At 54.1% G+C, this 20,443-nt stretch overlaps 7 protein-coding genes across 7 annotated transcripts; 5 read left to right on the forward strand and 2 right to left on the reverse strand.

The window, feature by feature from the left end:
* Positions 1-1,033: 1,033 nt before the first annotated feature.
* On the forward strand, positions 1,034-4,543 carry INS49_007101 (uncharacterized protein; the record flags this gene model as incomplete). Its single annotated transcript, XM_043167866.1, has 2 exons — positions 1,034-1,199; positions 1,272-4,543. The coding sequence occupies 2 exons, from the start codon at positions 1,034-1,036 to the stop codon at positions 4,541-4,543; spliced, it is 3,438 nt and encodes a 1,145-aa protein (XP_043029010.1).
* Positions 4,544-7,615: 3,072 nt separating this feature from the next.
* On the forward strand, positions 7,616-8,662 carry INS49_007102 (uncharacterized protein; the record flags this gene model as incomplete). Its single annotated transcript, XM_043167867.1, has 2 exons — positions 7,616-7,973; positions 8,031-8,662. 2 exons carry the CDS (start codon positions 7,616-7,618, stop codon positions 8,660-8,662), a joined length of 990 nt encoding a protein of 329 aa, XP_043029011.1.
* Positions 8,663-8,989: 327 nt separating this feature from the next.
* On the reverse strand, positions 8,990-10,590 carry INS49_007103 (uncharacterized protein; the record flags this gene model as incomplete). The annotated part of the gene is made up of 4 exons (XM_043167868.1): positions 8,990-9,357; positions 9,513-10,280; positions 10,337-10,519; positions 10,578-10,590. The coding sequence occupies 4 exons, from the start codon at positions 10,588-10,590 to the stop codon at positions 8,990-8,992; spliced, it is 1,332 nt and encodes a 443-aa protein (XP_043029012.1).
* A 1,000-nt stretch (positions 10,591-11,590) lies between these two features.
* Positions 11,591-13,033, forward strand: INS49_007104 (uncharacterized protein; the record flags this gene model as incomplete). Its single annotated transcript, XM_043167869.1, has 1 exon — positions 11,591-13,033. One exon carries the CDS (start codon positions 11,591-11,593, stop codon positions 13,031-13,033), a length of 1,443 nt encoding a protein of 480 aa, XP_043029013.1.
* A 1,153-nt stretch (positions 13,034-14,186) lies between these two features.
* Positions 14,187-15,533, forward strand: INS49_007105 (uncharacterized protein; the record flags this gene model as incomplete). Its single annotated transcript, XM_043167870.1, has 4 exons — positions 14,187-14,390; positions 14,438-14,931; positions 15,014-15,090; positions 15,160-15,533. The coding sequence occupies 4 exons, from the start codon at positions 14,187-14,189 to the stop codon at positions 15,531-15,533; spliced, it is 1,149 nt and encodes a 382-aa protein (XP_043029014.1).
* Positions 15,534-16,014: 481 nt separating this feature from the next.
* INS49_007106 (uncharacterized protein) lies at positions 16,015-17,505 on the reverse strand (the record flags this gene model as incomplete). Its single annotated transcript, XM_043167871.1, has 3 exons — positions 16,015-16,433; positions 16,496-17,024; positions 17,107-17,505. The coding sequence occupies 3 exons, from the start codon at positions 17,503-17,505 to the stop codon at positions 16,015-16,017; spliced, it is 1,347 nt and encodes a 448-aa protein (XP_043029015.1).
* Positions 17,506-18,518: 1,013 nt separating this feature from the next.
* INS49_007107 (uncharacterized protein) lies at positions 18,519-20,373 on the forward strand (the record flags this gene model as incomplete). Its single annotated transcript, XM_043167872.1, has 4 exons — positions 18,519-18,559; positions 18,627-18,855; positions 18,943-20,122; positions 20,216-20,373. 4 exons carry the CDS (start codon positions 18,519-18,521, stop codon positions 20,371-20,373), a joined length of 1,608 nt encoding a protein of 535 aa, XP_043029016.1.
* Between the last annotated feature and the right edge of the window lie 70 nt (positions 20,374-20,443).

Consider the following 20,443-nt stretch of genomic DNA (forward strand, 5'->3'; position numbering starts at 1 on the left):
CATGATCCCGCGCTGCTGTATGCCGTAGACTGCAGCCCATACGGGAATGAAACCAGGCAAGTGACATGTCAATTCTACAGGGCAACAATGCGCCGACCTGACTGCCTTGAGCAGCTCCGAGCAGACCGGTTTACTGGGCACAGAGCATTTCGCCATGGCTCCTTGCCCCCCAATCGCATGCTCCATGCGTTTCCTGAACCGCAAACTTGCGCCTGGGTGGGAATTGATGCAGACAATCAAACACCCCCTTCACGCCCACAACCACCGAGCACCATGCGTGTGATACCACTTGTTGGCCTAATTGTCCACGTTCGCCCAGACAAAGACGTCGGTGCCATGCCCTGCAGAGCCACAGCAGCATTGGTCCCAGAGCTGGATGACGGTCCGTGAACTCACCACACATGACTGGCTCGCTGACAGACAACACAGACTGACTGGTCATTGATCCGTTGACTGGCTGCTGGGCTGCCCTTGAAGAGGGGCAGGGGTACTGCTTATGGAACGACAGGGGTCGAATCCCATTTCACAGTCTAATCGACAAACCCCGGTCTGTCACTTGGTTTTTTTTTTGGGGGTGGGGAGCTCTCAATGGAGTAACCCGTCGCAATTTTTCTTCTCTGTGCCACCACCACACCACGCCCATGTCCATGCCACAAAGCCAGTCGCACCTCCCAGGCTTCCCGTGCAAACCAAGAGATACTCCAACGCGCGCATTCAAGACGCGAGGCTAATACCCCTAACACGCTACCGACCAGCAAAGAAGCACCTTCATCCGGAATCACCCACCTCTCGCCCACGTCGCTCAAGGCCATGGAGTGAGATGCCGTGCCATCAGGGACTGCGCCCAGCCATGATATCGTCCTTAGTGCGGCCGTCCAATCTATGATCCAGGGGACCCTTCCAACCTTAGCACTCGACCCTTTGCGACACCATCTAACACCTCGACCCCACCCACGAACCGTTGCGCCAGCGAAATCCAACTCTCGACACAGGCGGCAGCGCAGCGGACAAATGCAGAACTGGATGCGATAGAATGATCAGCCCCCTCAGGAGCCCCCTCCGAAGTGCCTGTCCCACTGCGAGTTTCGTCCGGCTTGCGAGGCATCGGGCGCATCGGAGATGGACAGCACAAGTTCGCTGGCAGTCTGCCACTGCCACGGCAGAACACGATAGGAAGACGCCGAATAGCACGCTTGCCAGTAAGGATGCACCCACCTTCCGGACTTGATGCATGCCAGTATTGCCAGAAGACTGACTTGATGCGGCCCTAGTCCCCTCGACCGCTCGCCAAAACGCAATAGGGGTTCAGCAGCTGAGCGAGCACCTCTACCCACAAGTCTTTCCCAAAGGATCCGAGCCTCCCCCAGAGTCCCTCGTCAAGCTCTCCCAGGATCACCTGCGACGTCACGACCTCCTAGGCAAGACTACCGACCCGACCGATCCTATCGCGTTCACCCTTCCAAGATTACAAGCCCCAGACACGGGGACGCTGGATGAACATTTCTTTAGACTCGGCACGGATGCCGCGGAGCCCTTCCTGTCACACGCAAAGCAGTTCGCAAGGTCAAATACGCCCCAACAGCCCAGGGAATGGGTACACCGGAGCGGATGGACAAAATATTACTGCAAAGATGGGACGGGGCCAGAGATCGCGGAGCAGGTGGAAGCGCCGGACGAGACTATGCTGTCATTTGACGTCGAGGTCATGTGGCAGGAGAACCCCTTCGCTGTCATGGCCTGCGCTGCCAGTCCAACTGCCTGGTATGTGTGGCTTTCGCCGTGGCTACTGGGTGAGACCGACGTTAAGACCCAGCTTGTGCCCTTGGGCAATCCCACCAAGGAGCGGATCGTTGTCGGGCATAATATCGGATACGACAGGGCCAGGATCCTCGAGGAGTACGACATCAAGCAGACGAAGAACTGCTTTCTGGACACCATGTCGCTGCATGTAGCAGTGAATGGCATGTGCTCGCAACAACGACCGACCTGGATGAAGGCTCAAAAGAACCGCGAGAAAGAGCGCGTCGCTCGAGCCGAGGGAAACTTCAGCCTGGACACCTTGATGGACGAAGAAGAGCTGTGGGTCGGGAGGAGCTCTATCAATTCCCTGCGGGATGTGGCCAAGTTTCACCTCAACGTCTCTATGGACAAGTCCGCACGAGACGACTTTAGCGGGCTGGATCGGCAGAAAGTCCTGGAAAAGCTGGACGACCTCTTGAACTACTGCGCGGCCGACGTTGCCATCACACACCGCGTCTTCTCAATCGTCTTCACCAACTTCCTCAAGACATGCCCCCATCCAGTCAGCTTCGCCGCATTACGGCATTTGTCCTCTGTCATTCTACCAGTAGATACCTCCTGGGATTCCTACATCGCTAACGCCGAGGCAACATATCAAGAACTGTCAATCGGCGTCCAAGAGCGTCTCATATCCCTGGCTGAGAAGGCTTTGGAGGTCAAGGACGACGAGGCAAAATGGAGCAACGACCCCTGGCTGAAACAACTGGATTGGTCGGGGCAGGAGATCAGGTGGGCCAAAGGCAAAAAGAAGGGCGACCCACCAAGGCCGGCTAAGAACCAGAAAATGCCTGGCATGCCCAAATGGTACAAGGATCTATTTCCCACAAAAGATGCCCCTATGAACATATCGGTGCGGACGAGGATAGCACCTCTGCTTCTGAGGCTGTCCTGGGAAGGAAACCCGTTATTCTGGTCAGACGAACACGGGTGGACTTTTCGTGTCCCCCGGGAGCAGAAAGAAGAATATGTCAAGAAATCAATGAAGCTATGCGATATGACGGACGAGAAGACGATTCCTTTGTTGAGAGACGACTTCAGTGGAGCTTACTTCAAGGTTCCACACAAAGATGGCCCGACGGCTCGATGCGCCAACCCGATGGCGAAAAGTTATTTGGGTCATTTCGAAGGCGGGGTCTTGACATCTGAATATGCTTATGCAAAGGAGGCACTGGAGATGAATGCGTCTTGTTCATACTGGATAAGCGCCCGCGAAAGGATCAGGTCGCAGCTGGTTGTTTACGAAAAGGAACTGCGCGTGGCCAAGGGACAAGATGCAGGGGGGTCTGCTCAGGGCTACATCCTCCCGCAGGTGATACCGATGGGCACCATCACGAGAAGAGCTGTCGAAAACACGTGGCTGACAGCGAGCAATGCCAAGAAGACCAGGGTGGGCTCGGAGCTGAAGGCAATGGTCAAGGCGCCACCAGGCTACAGCTTCGTGGGAGCCGACGTGGACTCTGAGGAACTCTGGATTGCAAGCCTACTCGGCGATGCCATATTCCAACTCCACGGCGGCAACGCAATCGGTTTCATGACGCTAGAAGGCTCGAAGGCCGCAGGGACCGACCTCCATTCCCGGACGGCTTCGATTCTCGGAATCTCAAGAAATCATGCAAAAGTCTTCAACTATGGGCGGATCTATGGCGCAGGCCTCAAGTTTGCCGCCCAGTTGCTCCGACAATTCAATCCCACTCTCTCCGAGCGTGAGACCTACAACATCGCAATCAAGCTGTACAATTCCACGAAAGGGGCACAGTCGGAACGGAAGTCCCTCTGCAAGGGCAAATTCTGGCGAGGTGGCACCGAGTCTTTTGTTTTCAACAAGCTCGAAGAGTTTGCTGAGCAGCGACGTCCGCGCACACCTGTTCTCGGCGCCGGAATCACGGAGGCACTGATGAGCAGTTACGTCAGCAAGGGCGGCTTCCTGACCAGCCGCATCAACTGGGCCATCCAGAGCTCAGGCGTTGACTACCTCCACCTCCTGATCGTTTCCATGGACTATCTGGCCCGGCGCTTCAACATAGATGCGCGTCTTTCCATCTCGGTACACGACGAGATCCGCTACCTGGTCAAGAGCGAGGACAATTATCGGGCCGCCATGGCGCTGCAGGTCGCCAACCTCTGGACACGATGCATGTTTGCCCAGCAGATCGGCATCGACGACCTCCCGCAGTCGTGCGCTTTCTTCAGTGCCGTCGACATAGATCACGTCCTTCGCAAGGAAGTTGACATGCCCTGCATCACCCCATCTCACCACACACCTATCCCACCAGGCCAATCCATCGACATCCAGCAACTTCTCGCCAAGGGCAGCGAGGCCCTCCTCGACGAATCCATCACCCCAGAGAACCCGCCACAACTCGATCACATTCAGTATACCCCGCGTATACCAGTAATGCAGACCCTGAAGGAGGAGGACGCCTCCACCACGGACCTAGCCTTCATCAAGGCGCAGATCACGTCCGACATGAAGGAGCTAAACGAGATCTGCATTGAGCAGCGCAAGAAGATCGCCGCGCTCACGCCCAAGAAGGAGGCTGCGCCCCGCAAGCCCAAGGTCCTGCCGTACTCATCGCACGCGCAGCTAATGCCCATGGAGGAGCCCCTCTTAGTATCTGAGGCGTTCCGTGCCGACCAGGCCAAGCGCTTCGGCAGCGGCGCTCCCGGCCAGAAGAAGATCGACTGGCCACGGACGGCCCGCTGGCCCAAAACTCATGTCGCCAGCCGGGGGACGGGCCACTGAGTGGGGCTCATGGGGCTGATGACTGCCCTGCGGCGCAGGCGCACGTCGGTTTCCTTTTTCTTCTGTACATTTTACGTGGCAGAAGCCCCTCGCCTATTTACTATGCACAATACGTGGCCACTGTCGTTTGGAGAGAAGCCGGAGGGGGCGGTGTTTCTGTTTATGTGCATGCACGCACGCGCTGTTTGGATACCTTGGCAGGTGTTCTTGTATGGGCTCGGCTGGGGGGCCTTCGCATCTTGTTTCTGGGCCGGCGCAGGGCAGTGACGCGGAGCATATCGCGGATAGCTGCCGGAGTTGAGCGTAATGGGGAAAAGGCAATATTGATTTTTGTTGTACTGCAGTCACGCCTAAGGTGTAGTGCCGCCTTTCGCGGTTGAAATCAATCGAATTTGTAAACCATTCTATCTTTCACCAGATGGCACTCCGTGATTTGTCGCCTCCTCGGCGTTGGAGGAGATGGTATCTGAGCATGATGACGATCCGGCCAAGGCGAGGAGGACAAACAACGTGTTCCCTCAAACCGGGTGCTGGATCCGGGGTATCAATTTGCGAGGCCGCAAGCGGAAGCTCCAAGGCGGGTTTGCTTTTTCGACCCGACCGTCCTGCGGACAAGCTTGCTTTTTTTGCTCGCCACTGAGACTTGTTCCGGTCAAACCCGTTGTGCACACATTTCCTATGAGTCTCGGGAGAAGTAATCAACGGTTGCCACAGTGGCTGGCCATGGTATGCCCACGCCAGGCGCTGTCTGGAGGAGGGAGTCCCCAGGAAGCAAAATAAGCGGGTGGGTGTCTCACATGCAGGTGGTCAGGCCCAATTCCGCGGCGATGCTCGTGGCATGACAACCCAGACAGCACAAAATGCCGCCCCACAGGGCGCCAGCCAACGGTTGTCAAGGCGAGGGTTGCGTGGGAATTCTAAAGATGCCCCGGTGTGACAGGCCTGAGACAATGCTCCTTGCGGCGGCGTGAGGCATCGTAGGTTGCTTTTAAATCCCCCTAGCGGCTCCAGGCCCGTTATAACATTCTGATTACTTGTACCAGATATAATTTGGCCATGTCTCGCCTAGAGAGCTTGCTGCTCGCCTTCCTTGGCTGGTACACACATGCCTGGGAAGGGTGTGTTTGACGATGGTCAGTGGGCCTAGATTGACTTCTCACAAACACCTCTCGGAGGAAGAAAAAATGCAATCAAGGATAAGTTAGAGAGCCCCATTTTTTAAACAGATAGTCTTTACCAGCCACAAGTAACGTTATATGCACTAAGTTTCCGTAGCACTCCGTAGAAATGTTTGAATACTACCGTACCACTCCAGATGTCGATGTCACGGTATCCACTACAGTGGCCCGCCTTATAAACGCCGCAGCTTCGCCTGCGGCTTGTAGACTTCTAGTTTTCCTTTCTTTGCGCAACAACAAGTTAATGCTATGGCTTCTTAGCAGCACCGTAACAGTCGAGCCTCGCTAACTTACTATGGCCTCAAACCCTTATGCCAAACAATAGAGCATTTGAGAACCAATAGAGGACAAATCCGTGTGACGGCAAAACTAAAGAGGAATGCAATGGTTCTCAAAAACGTTCTGGGAAATCCTGACCTTTTGGTTCTGCGGCTCTGGTCTAGCCGTCGAGGGCTCCAGGGTGCCGTCCCACCCCTTGGGAAATCTGTAGAAGTGATCCAGTGAATATAGCAGGTTATCTTTATTATGCAATGTTGAGGCACCTTGTTTCTCCCAACATGTTGGAGGTTCAATACGGCTGTACAATGAATAATACTGCAATTTGGATCAATAATTGTTCATTACGCGTCTTGAACGAGCAAGATCTGATGCCTGTCATTGGTCCTACACGTTGCTCTGTGGATCTGCGTGCCGATCAATCACACCATGTGAGTGAGAGTCAACATTGAAGTTTATATACGACATCAAATATAGAAACAGCGATCGATGTGAGGAGACATGATCTCAATTCCAGCACCAACTGTATGGCGCTGCAGACCAAGCACCCGATCCTGTCTTATGTTAAGTACCTATATGTGGGTGAATATAAACTCGCGAAACAGTATTCGAAGGCAAACTTTCTTTTATGGCCCCTGTCTACCCAAAGCAGCAACTCTAGCAATACTACCATCGAGTTCAGCACTGTGCTGCTTGGATCATGAGCAGTTCGGGCTCCTTAGTGAGGGCAAAAAGATTTGAATACGAACTTAGAATGGAAGGTATATACCACAGTATGGGGCAGCAGCGTTATTTGGATCGTCAGTGTCCATCTCCATCAGGCAATTTAGCAGCATGGTGCCTTCCATGGCGGCTTCAAGACTGCAGAGTGCCGGGTTTGCCATTCGTGATAAGATAACCTTTGAACTCTGTATGTCAACCAAGTCAATACGATGTGTTGCCTAAGCTGCCAAGCTGCCTTATCCATTTTGTGGGAAACGATTGTACAAGGTCATATAGTATTCCGCTGTGAGTAGCTGGGGGACGCTTTCTGGGTTGAGCATATTTGGACTGCAAGCGAAAAGTAGCTGAAGCACTCGGTAAAGCCTGCGACAGGTCCGTTGTAGATGTTGACAATGAAAGATGCTTTTAATCGCTAACGGCTTGGCCCAATTTTCGGACGAGTGTTTGGATGTGTGAGGGTTTCTCGTAGTACGCCTCACGTAGTACGTCCCTCAGCGACGAGATCGAGAGCAGCAGGCTGCGAGGATTGTGTCGCACTATGTACCGTAGTACCTACGTAGGTACGTACCTGGGTACTTCTGTTCCCTTGCCAATCTAGCTCATTGGGCTGACCGTGCAGCAGCTGCAACTTTCATGTTGCACAAAAGGAGGGGCAGGCAGCATTACATAAAGGAAGCAGTGTGACACATCGACCTGTTGGTAACGACCAGGACTTCAGCTGAGAGCCTGCCTCATAATTCAAGCATTTATACGTATCGATTTCCCGCCCGCCCCTGCGACGAGCCGCATCGACAAACCTTCTCCCTGCTCATCTGCTCGATTCTCATCATCACCTCTGCATCTCTTCATCTGCGTTCCTTGCAATAACCCTTGCAGTTTCGTCTTCGAGTTCAAAATGGTTGGCGCTACGGAAATCACAGAAAGCAACGTTGCCTACACACACGAGCAACACAGCGGGCTCGTGTGTGTCTTTGCGGGCGCTACTGCAGGCATCGGCCGGGCCACCCTTGAGCGATTGGCCACCATGCTGCACTCCTCCACTTTCTACATCCTGGGGAGGAACAAGCAGCGCCATGCTCCCTGGCTTGAACAGCTAAGAGCGTCTTCTTCGAACAGCAAGTTTGTCTACGTCGAGGCACAGGTATCCCTGATCTCGGATATTGATAAAGCATGCAACCAAATCCTCTCAGCCGAGCCGAAGGTCGACATACTCTGCATGAGCCCCGGCGGCATGCCCTTCGCTGGAGCAAAATGTATGAACTGAGGCCGATTCCCAATAAGCTCTTCGTACTAATACGCAAGCCCTCCAGATACTGAGGAAGGGCTCGAGACATGCTTTGCAGTCTCATACTACTCACGCCTGAGAATGGTCTCGAACTTACTGCCGCTGCTAAACCAGTGTCAAGACCATCCTGCGCATGTTCTGTCCATCCTCAATGGCACCAAGGAGACCAAGATTGACGAAGATGATCTGAATCTTGACAAGAACTGGGGAATCCGCGCGGTTGTCAACCACACCACCCTTCTGACAAGCCTGTCGTTTGACTACCTTGCGGCGCAATCTCCGCAGGGACACATTGTCTTCCTGCATGCTACTCCGGGCTTCGTCAACACCAACACCCCTCGTACGAAGGAGCACTTGCCATCCAGGGAGAAGGTCGGACTCCTCCAATGGGCGTTCATTTCGTTCGTACAAGTGGTCTCTGGCTGGGTTATTCGCTACTTCGGCATGAACATCAAGGAGTCTGGCGAAAGGCATGCTTATCACCTCACAAGTGACAGGTTCAAGCCTGGTTCCTGGAGGGTGGATAGGCACTGCGAAGTCGTCCCGGACAACGATGTGCTGAAGGACTATCAGAGCCGCGGATGGACAGAGAAGGCGTGGAATTTCACTCTTGCGACGTGGGACAAGGTCCTTGGTAACGCTGGCCCTGCGCACTGAACCTACTGTTCCCGGAGCGAGTGGATTGCTTGTGAAGGTGGAGTGGACTAGGACTAGTTTGTGTACAGAAGCTCATCCAGTAGGCCCTTCTACAGAGGACCGAATCACGCTTGTTGCGAATCACAGGCAGAACAATTAATCACTTGGGGCAATATTAAGAATTTTCCGAGTCAACGCTAATCCATGCCCTCAGAACAATTCGCGCCACGCACCCCCCCTCCGGCCGCATGATCTAGATATGTGTCACCATCACCAACAAATATGGGTATCGGGCCTCCCAGTCTCCAAGGTCTCGAAAGTTTCGACAGGGTCTACTTCCTCAAATCGCTAGGCCTTGGCCCTGAGCTTGAAGCCGGCAAGTGTGAAACGAAGCACGCAAAATACCAAGCAGGCAGACAGCAGCAGAGCAGCGGCATATGTCCATGCCGCCGTCCAGTCAAGCGAGTCCCCGTCATGCTGTAGGACGCCGCCTGCGCCGGGGCCACCAGGTAGCACACTCAGGCCAATGACTGCGTACGCCATGCCCATACGAGCGCCCAGTTTTGTCTTGTCTTTAGTGTACGCCATGAACAGCAGGGGTGGAAGTGATATGAATGTGCCAGAGAGAATCCCCAAAAAGATGGCGACGCAGACAATGCCTGCTGCATTTGTAACGGCAAGATTACAAAGCAGCACGGCTGCTATGAGAACCGAGCCTTTTGAGAGGACCCTGTTAGTAAACCAAGCATGCACAAATTTGTATGACATATCTGGAAGTTGCAGAGGGGGAAAGTGTGAGAGAAGAGGCGCGGAGGAGAAAAGAACCGGGGAGGGGCCATTGTTGGTCGACTAGGTATGGAAGCATACGAACCAGGTATAATGACATTCACGGGGCCAATTTTAATGGCCAGGACGTTCGGGAGCACGCGCCCGATAATCGAGCCTGCGTTGATAATAGGCAGGAGGTAGAGGGCTAGGTTCCCTGCCAGCCAGCCTTTGACCTCTCCGTAATAGGCGATGTAGAAGAAGGAGACCTGACAGCCACCGTATCCAAGGAAGCACCCGAGGATGGAGAGTAGGAATGTGCGGTCGGTGAATGCAGAGATGTCCAGCAGTTTGCGAGCGGCCGGAGGCTTGCCGCGCATTTGCATGACGATGATGGGGATGCAAAGCGTGCCGAGTGACAGGAAGCCGAGGGCGCGTACTGTCCATGCAAAACCGACGCGATCGATCAGGTTGATGAACATGACGGCGTAAATAATACACCCAATCGAGCTGCCTGTGCCTATGATACCTAGGGCCATGCCGAGACGGGTGCTGAAGTACGGCTGGACGACCGCCAGAGCCGGGACGAAGAGGCAACCGCCGCCGGCGCCGACAACGAAGCCTTGGGCTAGGACGATCTGCCAGTACTCTTGGCAGAGCGACAGCATCATGTGTCCAAACACGATGAAAAATGAGCCGACCACTAGAAGCAGTCGTAGATGGCCACGGTCGTAGACGGGCCCGGTGAGAGCCCCCAAGGCGAAGAAAATGAAGGACTGGATGGAGCCTATCCATGAGATATTGGCGGAGGACTGTGTGAAAATAGCCCCACGCTCATAATAAGCTTGATAGAGACCAAAGGTCACAATCGTGCCTAATAATGCCTACATTAGTCATGGGCGAGGGAAAAGATGGGATAATGGCACACACCCATCGTGTTGAACACCAGAAACCAACTGCCCAGTACCTGAAGCCATGCTTTCATGCCACCATTGGGCGGGCCAGGAACGACATCATTCGATTTACCTCCCGGCGCGGTCCCCTGGCTAGACAGTTTGTCTTCGTCGCTAGGGGTTGGCCCCGTGGCGTTGCTGTCCACGTCATGCTGAGCACCTGGGATGGTATTAGTGAGATCTTTCCAGCTGCCCTATCAAATTGCGATGTTTCCTACCTTTTAGGCCCATTTCAGTGGCCTTGGGAATAAGAATATGTGAGAGCAGATAGACTTATTCGTGTTCTTGGGTGTTCAGGGTTAGATGATGATGTTTTCTCCTTGGCGGTTGAAGAGCACAAGATTCCACAATCGAACAGACAAGAGCGTGACCATTGATGGGCAGCCAAAACTTCGACTTACTTCCAGCAGACCTAGCAGAACCAGAGTTCTGGGGGTGGCCTTCTGTTCTCGCAACTTGTCGGCATCTCTCCAGGCAGCCGGACCCGTTGCTTACCCTTCAGCTACGTATTGTGCAACCTTAGAAATGTGACCCAACATTCCAAAGCCCGTGCATATGACAGCAGACAGAATGAGTCAATTAGAAGAACATGTCTCATTTTGGAACCTGAACCCCCTTGTATGTTCATGTACTTGTTCCGCCCCCACCTGAGAACCTGATACATGGAAATGCAGCGCAGCAACCCCGGCATGGACTAATTTTGGGCTGTACCAAAGATGTAGATGCAGTATCCCTTAGCAGATTTGAAATACGCATGCAACTATATGCAGGGAGAGTACGGCTGAATCACGGTTCCATTGCAGATGCCCGACACCATCCATGAGTTATCTGCCTATTTTCAGTGCTTGCCAGTGTGGAAATAATCAGCATTTGAGATAAGACCACAAGTATGCTAGCACGACAAGTGATTAGACTGGAGGGCGGCACTCTCAGCCAGCATCATCCGCCCCCAAGGCTTCCAGATGTCGACGATGATGGCGCAGACGTCGCTGCTAACTTATACCAGGACTTAGATTCAACTGGGATACGGCTCCTTTCGATATAACCAATACCTTCGTCTGAATGATGTCCGTCTTATCTTGAACTGAGTAGCATAAATATCACAGCCTCGCGCGCCCGCGGGCTGTGGATCTGAACAGATGCATCGAAAAGGAAATACTACCAAAGCACCGCTGCGATGGTCGGCACCGCAATTACTACCACTTGGCGTTCTCGGCGCACATTTCTTACAATGCTACCAACCGCGTCACGGGTTCTGCACCGCAGGTACCGTGCATCTGTCCTCCCGCCTGAACAGGCCGAGGTGCATCATGTGCAACCGCTCGGCTGGCAGGAAGATCCACAGGTGGAAACCTGGAAGCTTGCCGATCTGGAGTACACAGTGCCGCCGGTGTTTCTACGGCAAATGCTTGTCTTCAAGACCAACAAGAACGACGACCCAGGCAAAACCACGGAGAGGCTCATCAAGGCTCTGGGAATCACTCTGAGCCAGTGCCGCACCCTGACGGGCGTGTTCGAGAAAGAGGCTGGCGAGGTCAAGATCGTCAGGGCCCGGGGAGCCACGGTCCCTTTTGTTGTGCAACACGACCACTCAGTCTCCCTCCAAGATCTTCAGTCAAACGGTTTTCCGGAATCGATCGTGGGCAGTCATGCGCATGAAGACCACGAGAAAGCCAGCAGGGCCGGTATCTCATCAATCACAGATGGCCAGCCACTGTGCAAGGTCCAGGCCACGTGGATTCCAGGCGGTTTGGTACTGACTGCCGGATTCCACCACTACTGCACAGACGGTGCAGGTTTCTGGGCATTTCTCAGACAGTGGGCGAGCAACTCGTCAGCCCTCAAGAGAAACGCGGAGCTACCTCCATGGGACCCAGCCTGCCTCGGCCGTCAGCGCCTCAACGGCCGCCTCGTCCCACCAGAGGAGCGCACCGATCCGCCACCCGAGCCCGAATCAGCGGCTCCGGCGGTCACGGCTGACCACCAGTGCCGCCTGGTGGTCCTGCACCTCCACAACGCCAACGTCGGCAGGCTCAAGGCCGCCGCAAGCACCCCGGGGCAAGCAGTATCCGCGTACGACGCCGTGACCGCCCTGCTCTGGCAGGCCCACACCCGCGCCCGGCTCTCCATCTACGACCCGCGGCCGGACGAGGTCACCTTCCTGGGGCAGGCCGTCGACCTGCGGCCCCGGTTCACCCCGCCGCTGCAGCCCCAGCTCCAGGCCAACGCCATGCTGGGCGTGCTGACGCCCTTCATCCCCGTGCGCGACGCCGTCGCCGGCGGGAGCGGCCTCGCCTCGCTGGCGTCTCTCGTCCGCCGGGCGCACATGGGCGCGACCGAGGACACGGCGCGGGAGAGGGCCGGCGCGGTCGCTGCGCTGCGGGACAAGACGCTGGCGGCGTGGAAAGGGGGAAGGGCGCCGAGGTTTGGCATGGCCATGAGCGATTGGAGGCGGGGAGGGATCTACGAGGCCGACTTTGGCTGCGGCAAGCCGCTTGCCGTCCGGGCCATGTACCAACCGGGCCACCCTTGCACGATCACAGACCTGCCAACCGGAGAGGAGGGTGGGAGGGCGCCCGGCGTGGAGGTGCAGATTCCGGTCGAGGTTGCGTGCCTGGATCGGTTTGTGAAAGACGCTGAGCTGCTGCAGTATGCTACTGTAGTCAGTGTGTAGGATTGTGCAGTATTGTGTGACTAGTACATGTACGGTATTTGTAAAGGATGCCCGTCGGCAGCGAGGCGAGCTTTGTTAGCCCGGATTCTTGATTTCTTATCTCAATGCTGTATATATAGTACAGCCTGGTGTACGGCACAGCTCTTAATTCCATGACGGTCCCCGGCCCGCGATTTATATACGTAGGATCATGGTGCAGGCGGTCCTTTTTCACACCAAGTTTGCGAAATGAAATTTGAGCGCTTGATGGCTGCCACCACCTTGCAAGGGCACCTTGGTTCATGCACTCATGCACGTTGGTGACACAAGGCTGTGGATGTAGAGTACAGTGCAGCTCCCATCGTAGACAACACTGTCACCCACGGATGGACTACAGTAGTGCTGACAGCAAAGCCCAGGTGAGGCACTGCGGGGAACGCCCAGCCGTGCCTCCCAACAAACCTCGCCACCAACGAACGACAGTGAATATGCTGATCCCGTCCCAATCTTGCCATGTGTTGTGCAAAGGTGCGGATGCCTATCTAGCCCCCAATGCAACAACTGACAGTGCCATCCTGCAGTTGGCCCCCCCACTGCCACCGCACCCGCAGACAAATTGGCATAAGTACCTAGATGTCATGCCCTCTCTGAAGTCTTGGGCCGCGTCCGGCTGGTCACTAACGAATTTCATCTGCAAGTCGCCGGGCCAATGTCTGCCCAGCACAACATTCGTTGCACTGCATGCTCACCGGTCATTCCCTCCATTTTAGTTTTCTACTGCGCGATATGTGTGATTTGCAGAGCACTGTTTCGGAAGAAGAGGGTGGTGGTGTTCTTGGGCACATTTCAGCTCCTTCGAATCCTACTCCATGCTGTGCAACCCACGCGTGGTAGCGTGGTCGCCCACTTGGACAGGCAAAATCACGTAAGGTGTCGGCGGCTGATGCACTGACTTGCCGCATCAAGGCCATTCAGCTTGCAAGAACGTGCCTGGATTTCCGGGGCGTTCAACGTCTGCCCTTCATCTATTACTACTTCTTCTTGTGTCCCGGGTGGTGTTCCATTTCTTACATCGCGAAAAGGTCGTTTCTTCACTAGTGACTGTATTCTTTCTTCTAAAGAATTCCTCTGATCAGTCTGATCCCTCATCCCATTCCGTTGCACCGCCGCTATCATGTCAGACGGATATACGGACACTCCCTTCGAGGACCTTATTCCCCCTCCGACCCAGATTGATGACACGCACAGAGACACTGGCATAGCGGCCGCCGTGATAGTCCTCGGGATTCTGACACATATCGTTGTCATTGCTCGACTATGCCAAAGATATGTGTCCAGGAACATGGGGGCAGACGATTATGCCATCATCCCAGCCCTGGTAAGAACCTCAGTCACAGTCGGGTCAACCAAATCTAATTCTCGCAGCTGCTCTACCTTGGCTGGACAGCCATGGCCGCGTTCTACAATCTTCACTCGGGACTTGGCAAACCGATCGGTGACATCACCTACGGCGAATTCATCAACTTCTTCAAGGGAATCTTCGTAGCGGCGTGGATGTACCCAGCCATGACAGCCGCCATCAGAGTTTCTGTCATCCTGTTCTACAGGCGCATCTTCGCCCGAGGAAACACATTCTACTCCCTTTTCATATCCACAATGCTTGTTCTGCAGGCTGCTTACGTCATCGTGTTCGAAATCACGCCGGGTTTCTCGTGCAAACCGATCCGGGATGGTTGGAATCCCATCTTGCGGCTCACGAGCTGTACCAACTTTTACATCTACCAGACCGAGGCCCTATACAGCATCAGTCTGGCTTTTGACGTGATATTGCTCATATTTCCTATATATGCCGTCTGGAAGCTCCAAATGCCGCTCAAGAAGCGTCTCGGAGTTGCTATAATATTTGCGCTGGGTGCCGTGTAAGCTTGGAATTCTTTACCTATCAAATCCATCCGTTCTCACAAGGGGACCCTGGAGACATCAAGCTGACCTCCGAAACAGAGCAAGCGTTGTGGCCGCCTATAAACTCGCCATCTTCATATACCAATCCAACAACTTCTCTGTAGACGACCCAACATGTAAGTTGGACTTGTTGCGATTCGTCCACTCCAGCCGACTCAGTTTGTCTGACCATTCATTCCCTCCAGGGTTCACATACCAGGCGTCTTGGTACATGTTCCCCCAGTACAACTCGTACGGCCGAACATTCTGGATCCCCACCCAGCTCGAGCCAACTGTCGCCCTGATAGGAACATCCCTGCCGTCCATGATCGGGGTCTACTCGGCGGCATCCCTCCAGTTCTCCAAGCTACGCAGCAGGCTGACCTCGTCGCGGCGGGGCTCGGGCAGCAGGGACCCCTACGAGCACGAGAACAAGACGGGAAGCAACGTGCGGCTCAGGGCGATCAACTCCAAGACTGCCAAGTTTCAGCCGCTTGAAGTGTCAGGGCCGGGCCTTCATCAGCCCAGCCTACCTAGCATGAGGTCTGATAAAGTAGGGCATCGCGAGAACGGCCCGTAATGGTGTTCGTCAGTGTACAATATGTGTCATGCCCAAACTCCGGTCAAATGCCTTGTATATTTGTCTTTCCAGTATGGACAGAGTGTGGATTACGTGAATAACGGACGTGGCTAAGTGATTTGGTATGCTTCAGGGTAGTGAGACGGAAGCCATCGTGGATGTGAAGGGGGCCAGGTAGCTTTCTACTTAGCAATGAAAATCATCAAATATTGACCACCAAATCAGCTTGATTGCCCACTTCCGCAAGAGGTGCTCAATGGACGAAGGGACTGGGGCATGGACAGTTGTATCCACCATGGAGACACTAGACCGCGGGCCTTCCGACTTGCTTATGAAGACATAGTACCACGAAAGAAGCTGCCTTGGCCATCTCTGAGTCAAGGAACGAGCCCGCAATGAGTGAATAAAAGACAACATAGCAGAATGGCATAGAATTGCATGCATCATAAACTCTTCAAATAGCCGGCTAGCAGCCCTGCTATTAAGCTGGCACAAACGCAACCTTACAGCCGTTCTTGTTCGATGGCCCAACACGCATGACTGCCGTATATCGCTCACTGTCCCTGGACTCGACAGCCGCAAATTCCTGGAAGATTCGGAATATAGTATACGCGCACTCGGTATCGACCATGATGCTGGCGGGGCAGATGCGCGGCCCTCCCCCGAAGGGCGCGAAGTTCCAGAGCGGCCGTGCCTGCGCCCACCGCTCCGGGCGGAAATCGCCAGCGTCGGCACCCCAGATGTTGGGGTCGCGGTGCATGAGGTAGCGGTTGCAGTGCACGATATCCCCCTTCGCGCAGAAGATAGGATCGCTGCCGTCAGGACCGCCCCCTCTGGGCAGGACGGTGTCTTTGACGCAGTACCGGACTGTTTGCAGGCTGACTGGGTAGAGACGGTGGCCTAGTTGGGAATTTGTTGAGAAGGTATTTTCACAGATTTGACGGGAGAGGGTTCCGACTCACTCTCATTGATGATCCATCTGAGATACTCCAATGACCGTAGGCGCTCGAATGTCAAAGGTTGATCTCGGCAGCGAAGAATCTCTTCTCTGAGCTTCTCGACCACACGGGGATTGAGCGAGAGGGCAAATATGGTATTGCTGATCAATATCGACGTTGTCTCGTTCGATGGGATCCACACTCCAGTTAGTTGCGTTCGCAGCTCGAGTTTGTCAGGGATGTGGCGGGCGATGGTCCAAAGGAAGTCGTTCCGAGGTCGACCGTCACTGTACGTAGCAGGCTTGCCGCTTTTTCGTTCTTCATCAAGCTGGCTGTACGCCTTGTCGATATAACTATCGAGGAAGCCATGAATTCTCTTGCAAGCACGGAGCCAGTCTTTGTCACGATGTAAGAAGACAAAAGAACTAAGCTGTAACCGAGTACGCAGGCCGGCATGCACTTTGAGCATTTCTATGTGTGGCCAGCTCATCTCCGGATTATCTAGCGAGTTGACAGTCTCGCCGAAGAGAAAGTCGGTTGCGGTATCAAGAAACTGGGGAGAACAAAGCCTGTTATTTGGGATTCTCATGGAGGCAGACTGGGAATTGCCAAGTTTTCAACATGATCCCACGTACCCACCGCTGCAACAATGGCTGCATATCAACAGTTGACCCATCCCTTGGGATCTTTCCCAGTAAGCGGTCCACATGCCCGCCCAGACGCTCCAGGTTCGAAAATGCGGCGCGGTCGAAGTAGGGCATCACGAGCTCCCGGCTCACCTGCCACTTCTTGCCATCGGACAGGCTTACACCGCGGCCGGTAAAGGGTGTGACGGCACCGTTGCCTACGCGGATGGGCTCGATTGCAAAACAGTCCCGGTGCGACGTCGACAGGGCCTTCAGGTTCTCGGACGCAGAGCTATACACCATGCGGTTGCCCAGAAAGTTTGCCGTCCACGCCTGGCTTTTAGAGCCACCTATTGAGTATGTGTGGTCCTGAAAGTCGAGAAAACGGTTCTCCTTGAGCGCCTTCATCATCGCGTAGACGTAGTCAAGGCCCAGGACTTTGTCCCATCCCGGATACCGTCTCAGCGGGGGGCAGCCCAGCTGAGCCTGTTTTTGCTTATAACGAATGATATGAATCCATGCGCGGCCTGCCCAGCAGATAATAGCAAGCAAAAAAAGCCCAAGGATGCTTGTATGTGTCAACAACATTATTCTAATGGCTTGATCTGGCTACTAAGCTTTTGTCATAGGGGTGATAAGGACACTTGATTCAAACGTCAGCCTGATCTGCAACGAACTAATGAGAAGGAATAAACGTTCCGTGCTGTGTATTTTTGTGAATGAATTTTCTACCGGACGTCCGGAAGTCCTCGTGTGATGCTATCGAAGGCAGTGATATCTTTGCAGGCATTGCCAACCAGAGCTCGTTGCCTGACGAGCGCCAATATCATCGGACCGACTCCACCCCCCTCCCTTTTTTTAACTTGCCCATTCCAACAAAGATCTTTCGATGCCCAGCGAAATCGTCAGCAGTTAGCCTGTTCTCTTGCTTTTCGTTGTGATTGTGGACTATGTACATGTACATACTGTGTACAAATAGTTTCTTCAGAGCCTGGTCATTCAGCCCCCAACAGTGGTGTCGCATTGCATGGAGCCTCAGAGCCTGCAGCACGTTGCCAAGTTTTGAATGTTGCACAGCGTTCAACTGTCGCTGATCTGGGAGCGGGGTTGTGGGGGCTGAGAAAGTAGGACATGCTCTACGCGCCAGGCTGCTGAGACGCACTGAATGTGCGCAGACGTCTGGTGGCTGGCCGGCAGCTGCCTCTATCATTTCAATTGAAGTCGTGTTCAGATTGCTCAGATTCTTAGAACGGATGATTCTATAATACCAGTAATCATGGAAAAGTTCAATGAAATGCTCATGGGACCTCACTCGTTGACGGCCCTGTTGCCACGGACCACGGGCGCCATCCTACTGGCTACCATATTGTTTTGGACGTATCGCCGTCTCTTCCCCAGGCCCATTCCTGGCATACCTTACAATGTTGGAAGCGCACGAAGGATTCTGGGGGACGTTCCTGAAGTGAGGAGACTGTCTCGGCACTTGGAAGCCACAAGTGATCTAGCTAACACTAAATACAGTTTCTCAGGTGGCGCAAGGAGACGGGCGAAATGTGGAGCTTCGTCAAACAGCGTGCTTTGGAACTGGACTCGCCCGTCTTCCAATTGTTTATGAAAGGTCCTTTCAGTAAACCATGGGTCGTAGTCACGGACTTTCGAGAAAACCAAGATATCCAATCCATGCGCCAGGGCGAATTCGATCGCTCCACATGGCTTGGTGACGTTTTTGGTCCTCTCCTACCCGGAAACCACGTTTGGGTAGGTCAAGTTCCCAAACTAATTTCCGAGAACAATTTACTTCGGCCAAGCGCTCATGTTTTCTAACGACTGTTCACTGTCCTGTAGATGCAGAGTAACGACCAATTCCGCGCGAACCGTAATCTTCTCAAAGACACCATGTCTCCAGCCTTTCTCAACAACGTGGCCGCTCCAGGCCTTCACGCGGCAACTCATGACCTGGTGAAGCTGTGGCGCGAAAAGATACGACTTTCTCAAGGCAGGCCATTCCAAGCTGACGTGGACATCATTCGGGGGGTTGTGGACGCAATATTCCTTGTCAGCCTGGGGTTGGAGCTCGGCCTTAATATAGCCCAGGAGGCTCTTCTGTCGGGACTCGACAATATCGCGGTCTCTGCCGATCTCGATTCACCAGTTATTTTCCCCTCAGCGCAAGAACATCGGGCCTACACTGCCGTTCGTGAATTGGTAAACAGTATCCAAATTGGGATGAGTTCTCCTTGGCCAAAGATGACCATGAACTTCGTGCTGAAGTTCTTCCCCTCGCTCGTCGCTGCTAGACGGTATACGTACCATGCAGTCAACGGAGTTTTACGGGGTGCTTGGAGCCGAGTCTCCACAGTTCAGTCCGGAGAATTTCAAGTAGAAAAGGCCAAGTGTGCGGCAGATCTGATGGTCCTACGAGAGGCACAGCAGGCCAAGAAGCAGAACCGTCCATTCCAATACGACACACCAGCGATTCGGGACGAGCTTCTAGGTTTTTACCTTGCTGGTCACGAGACCACGTCCACTACGATATGCTGGGCCGTCAAGAACCTGACCGAACACCAAGATGTGCAGCAGGAGCTTCGCTTAGCCTTGCGCTCCGCGTACCCGGACGCCGTCAAGACAAATCGCCTTCCGACGGCCCGCGAGATCGTTGAAACATCTGTGCCCTACCTAGATGCATTCATCGAAGAGAATCACCGTCTGGGTGCAGCAATCCCGACAATGATTCGCCGCGCGACACGGGATGCCACGGTACTCGGACACAAAATCCCCAAGGGCACTGACGTTTTCATGATGGTAAACGGGCCCAGCTTTCAAGGCCCAGCTCTTCCTGTCGACGAGTCAGCACGCAGTGAGACGAGCCGGGCGACGAAAGATCGGTATGGCACCTGGAATGACGACGATGTCAATCGATTCGTGCCAAAACGATTCCTTGTCCAGGACCAGGGCGGACATGAGAGGTTTAACCCCTTTGCCGGACCTGTACTGCCCTACGGAGCGGGTCTGCGTGGATGCTTCGGTAGGTGGTTTCACTCGAGAATGGGACGCTTTTATGCCCTCCTTTCATCTCTTGTGAAGTGGGAACCATTCTGATGCTTTATTTCACCCTTAGGCATTAGGCTCGCAACCCTGGAGTTGCGAGTTATCATCACGTTGATCGTATGGGCTTTTGAGCTACAAACAACACCCCCAAATCTGTCGTCATTCCAGGGGAACGACGTGAACACACATCGGGCGAAGCAAACATATCTCAGGCTTGTGGAAGTCTGAGGGTCCGCGGACTTTCGTCCAGTTGAGCGGGTGATAGACACAATCGCATGATATCGCAAGCAGTCAGTCA

This window comes from Diaporthe citri (assembly GCF_014595645.1).
Source record: "Diaporthe citri strain NFHF-8-4 chromosome Unknown scaffold_2, whole genome shotgun sequence".
Taxonomy (NCBI): domain Eukaryota; kingdom Fungi; phylum Ascomycota; class Sordariomycetes; order Diaporthales; family Diaporthaceae; genus Diaporthe; species Diaporthe citri.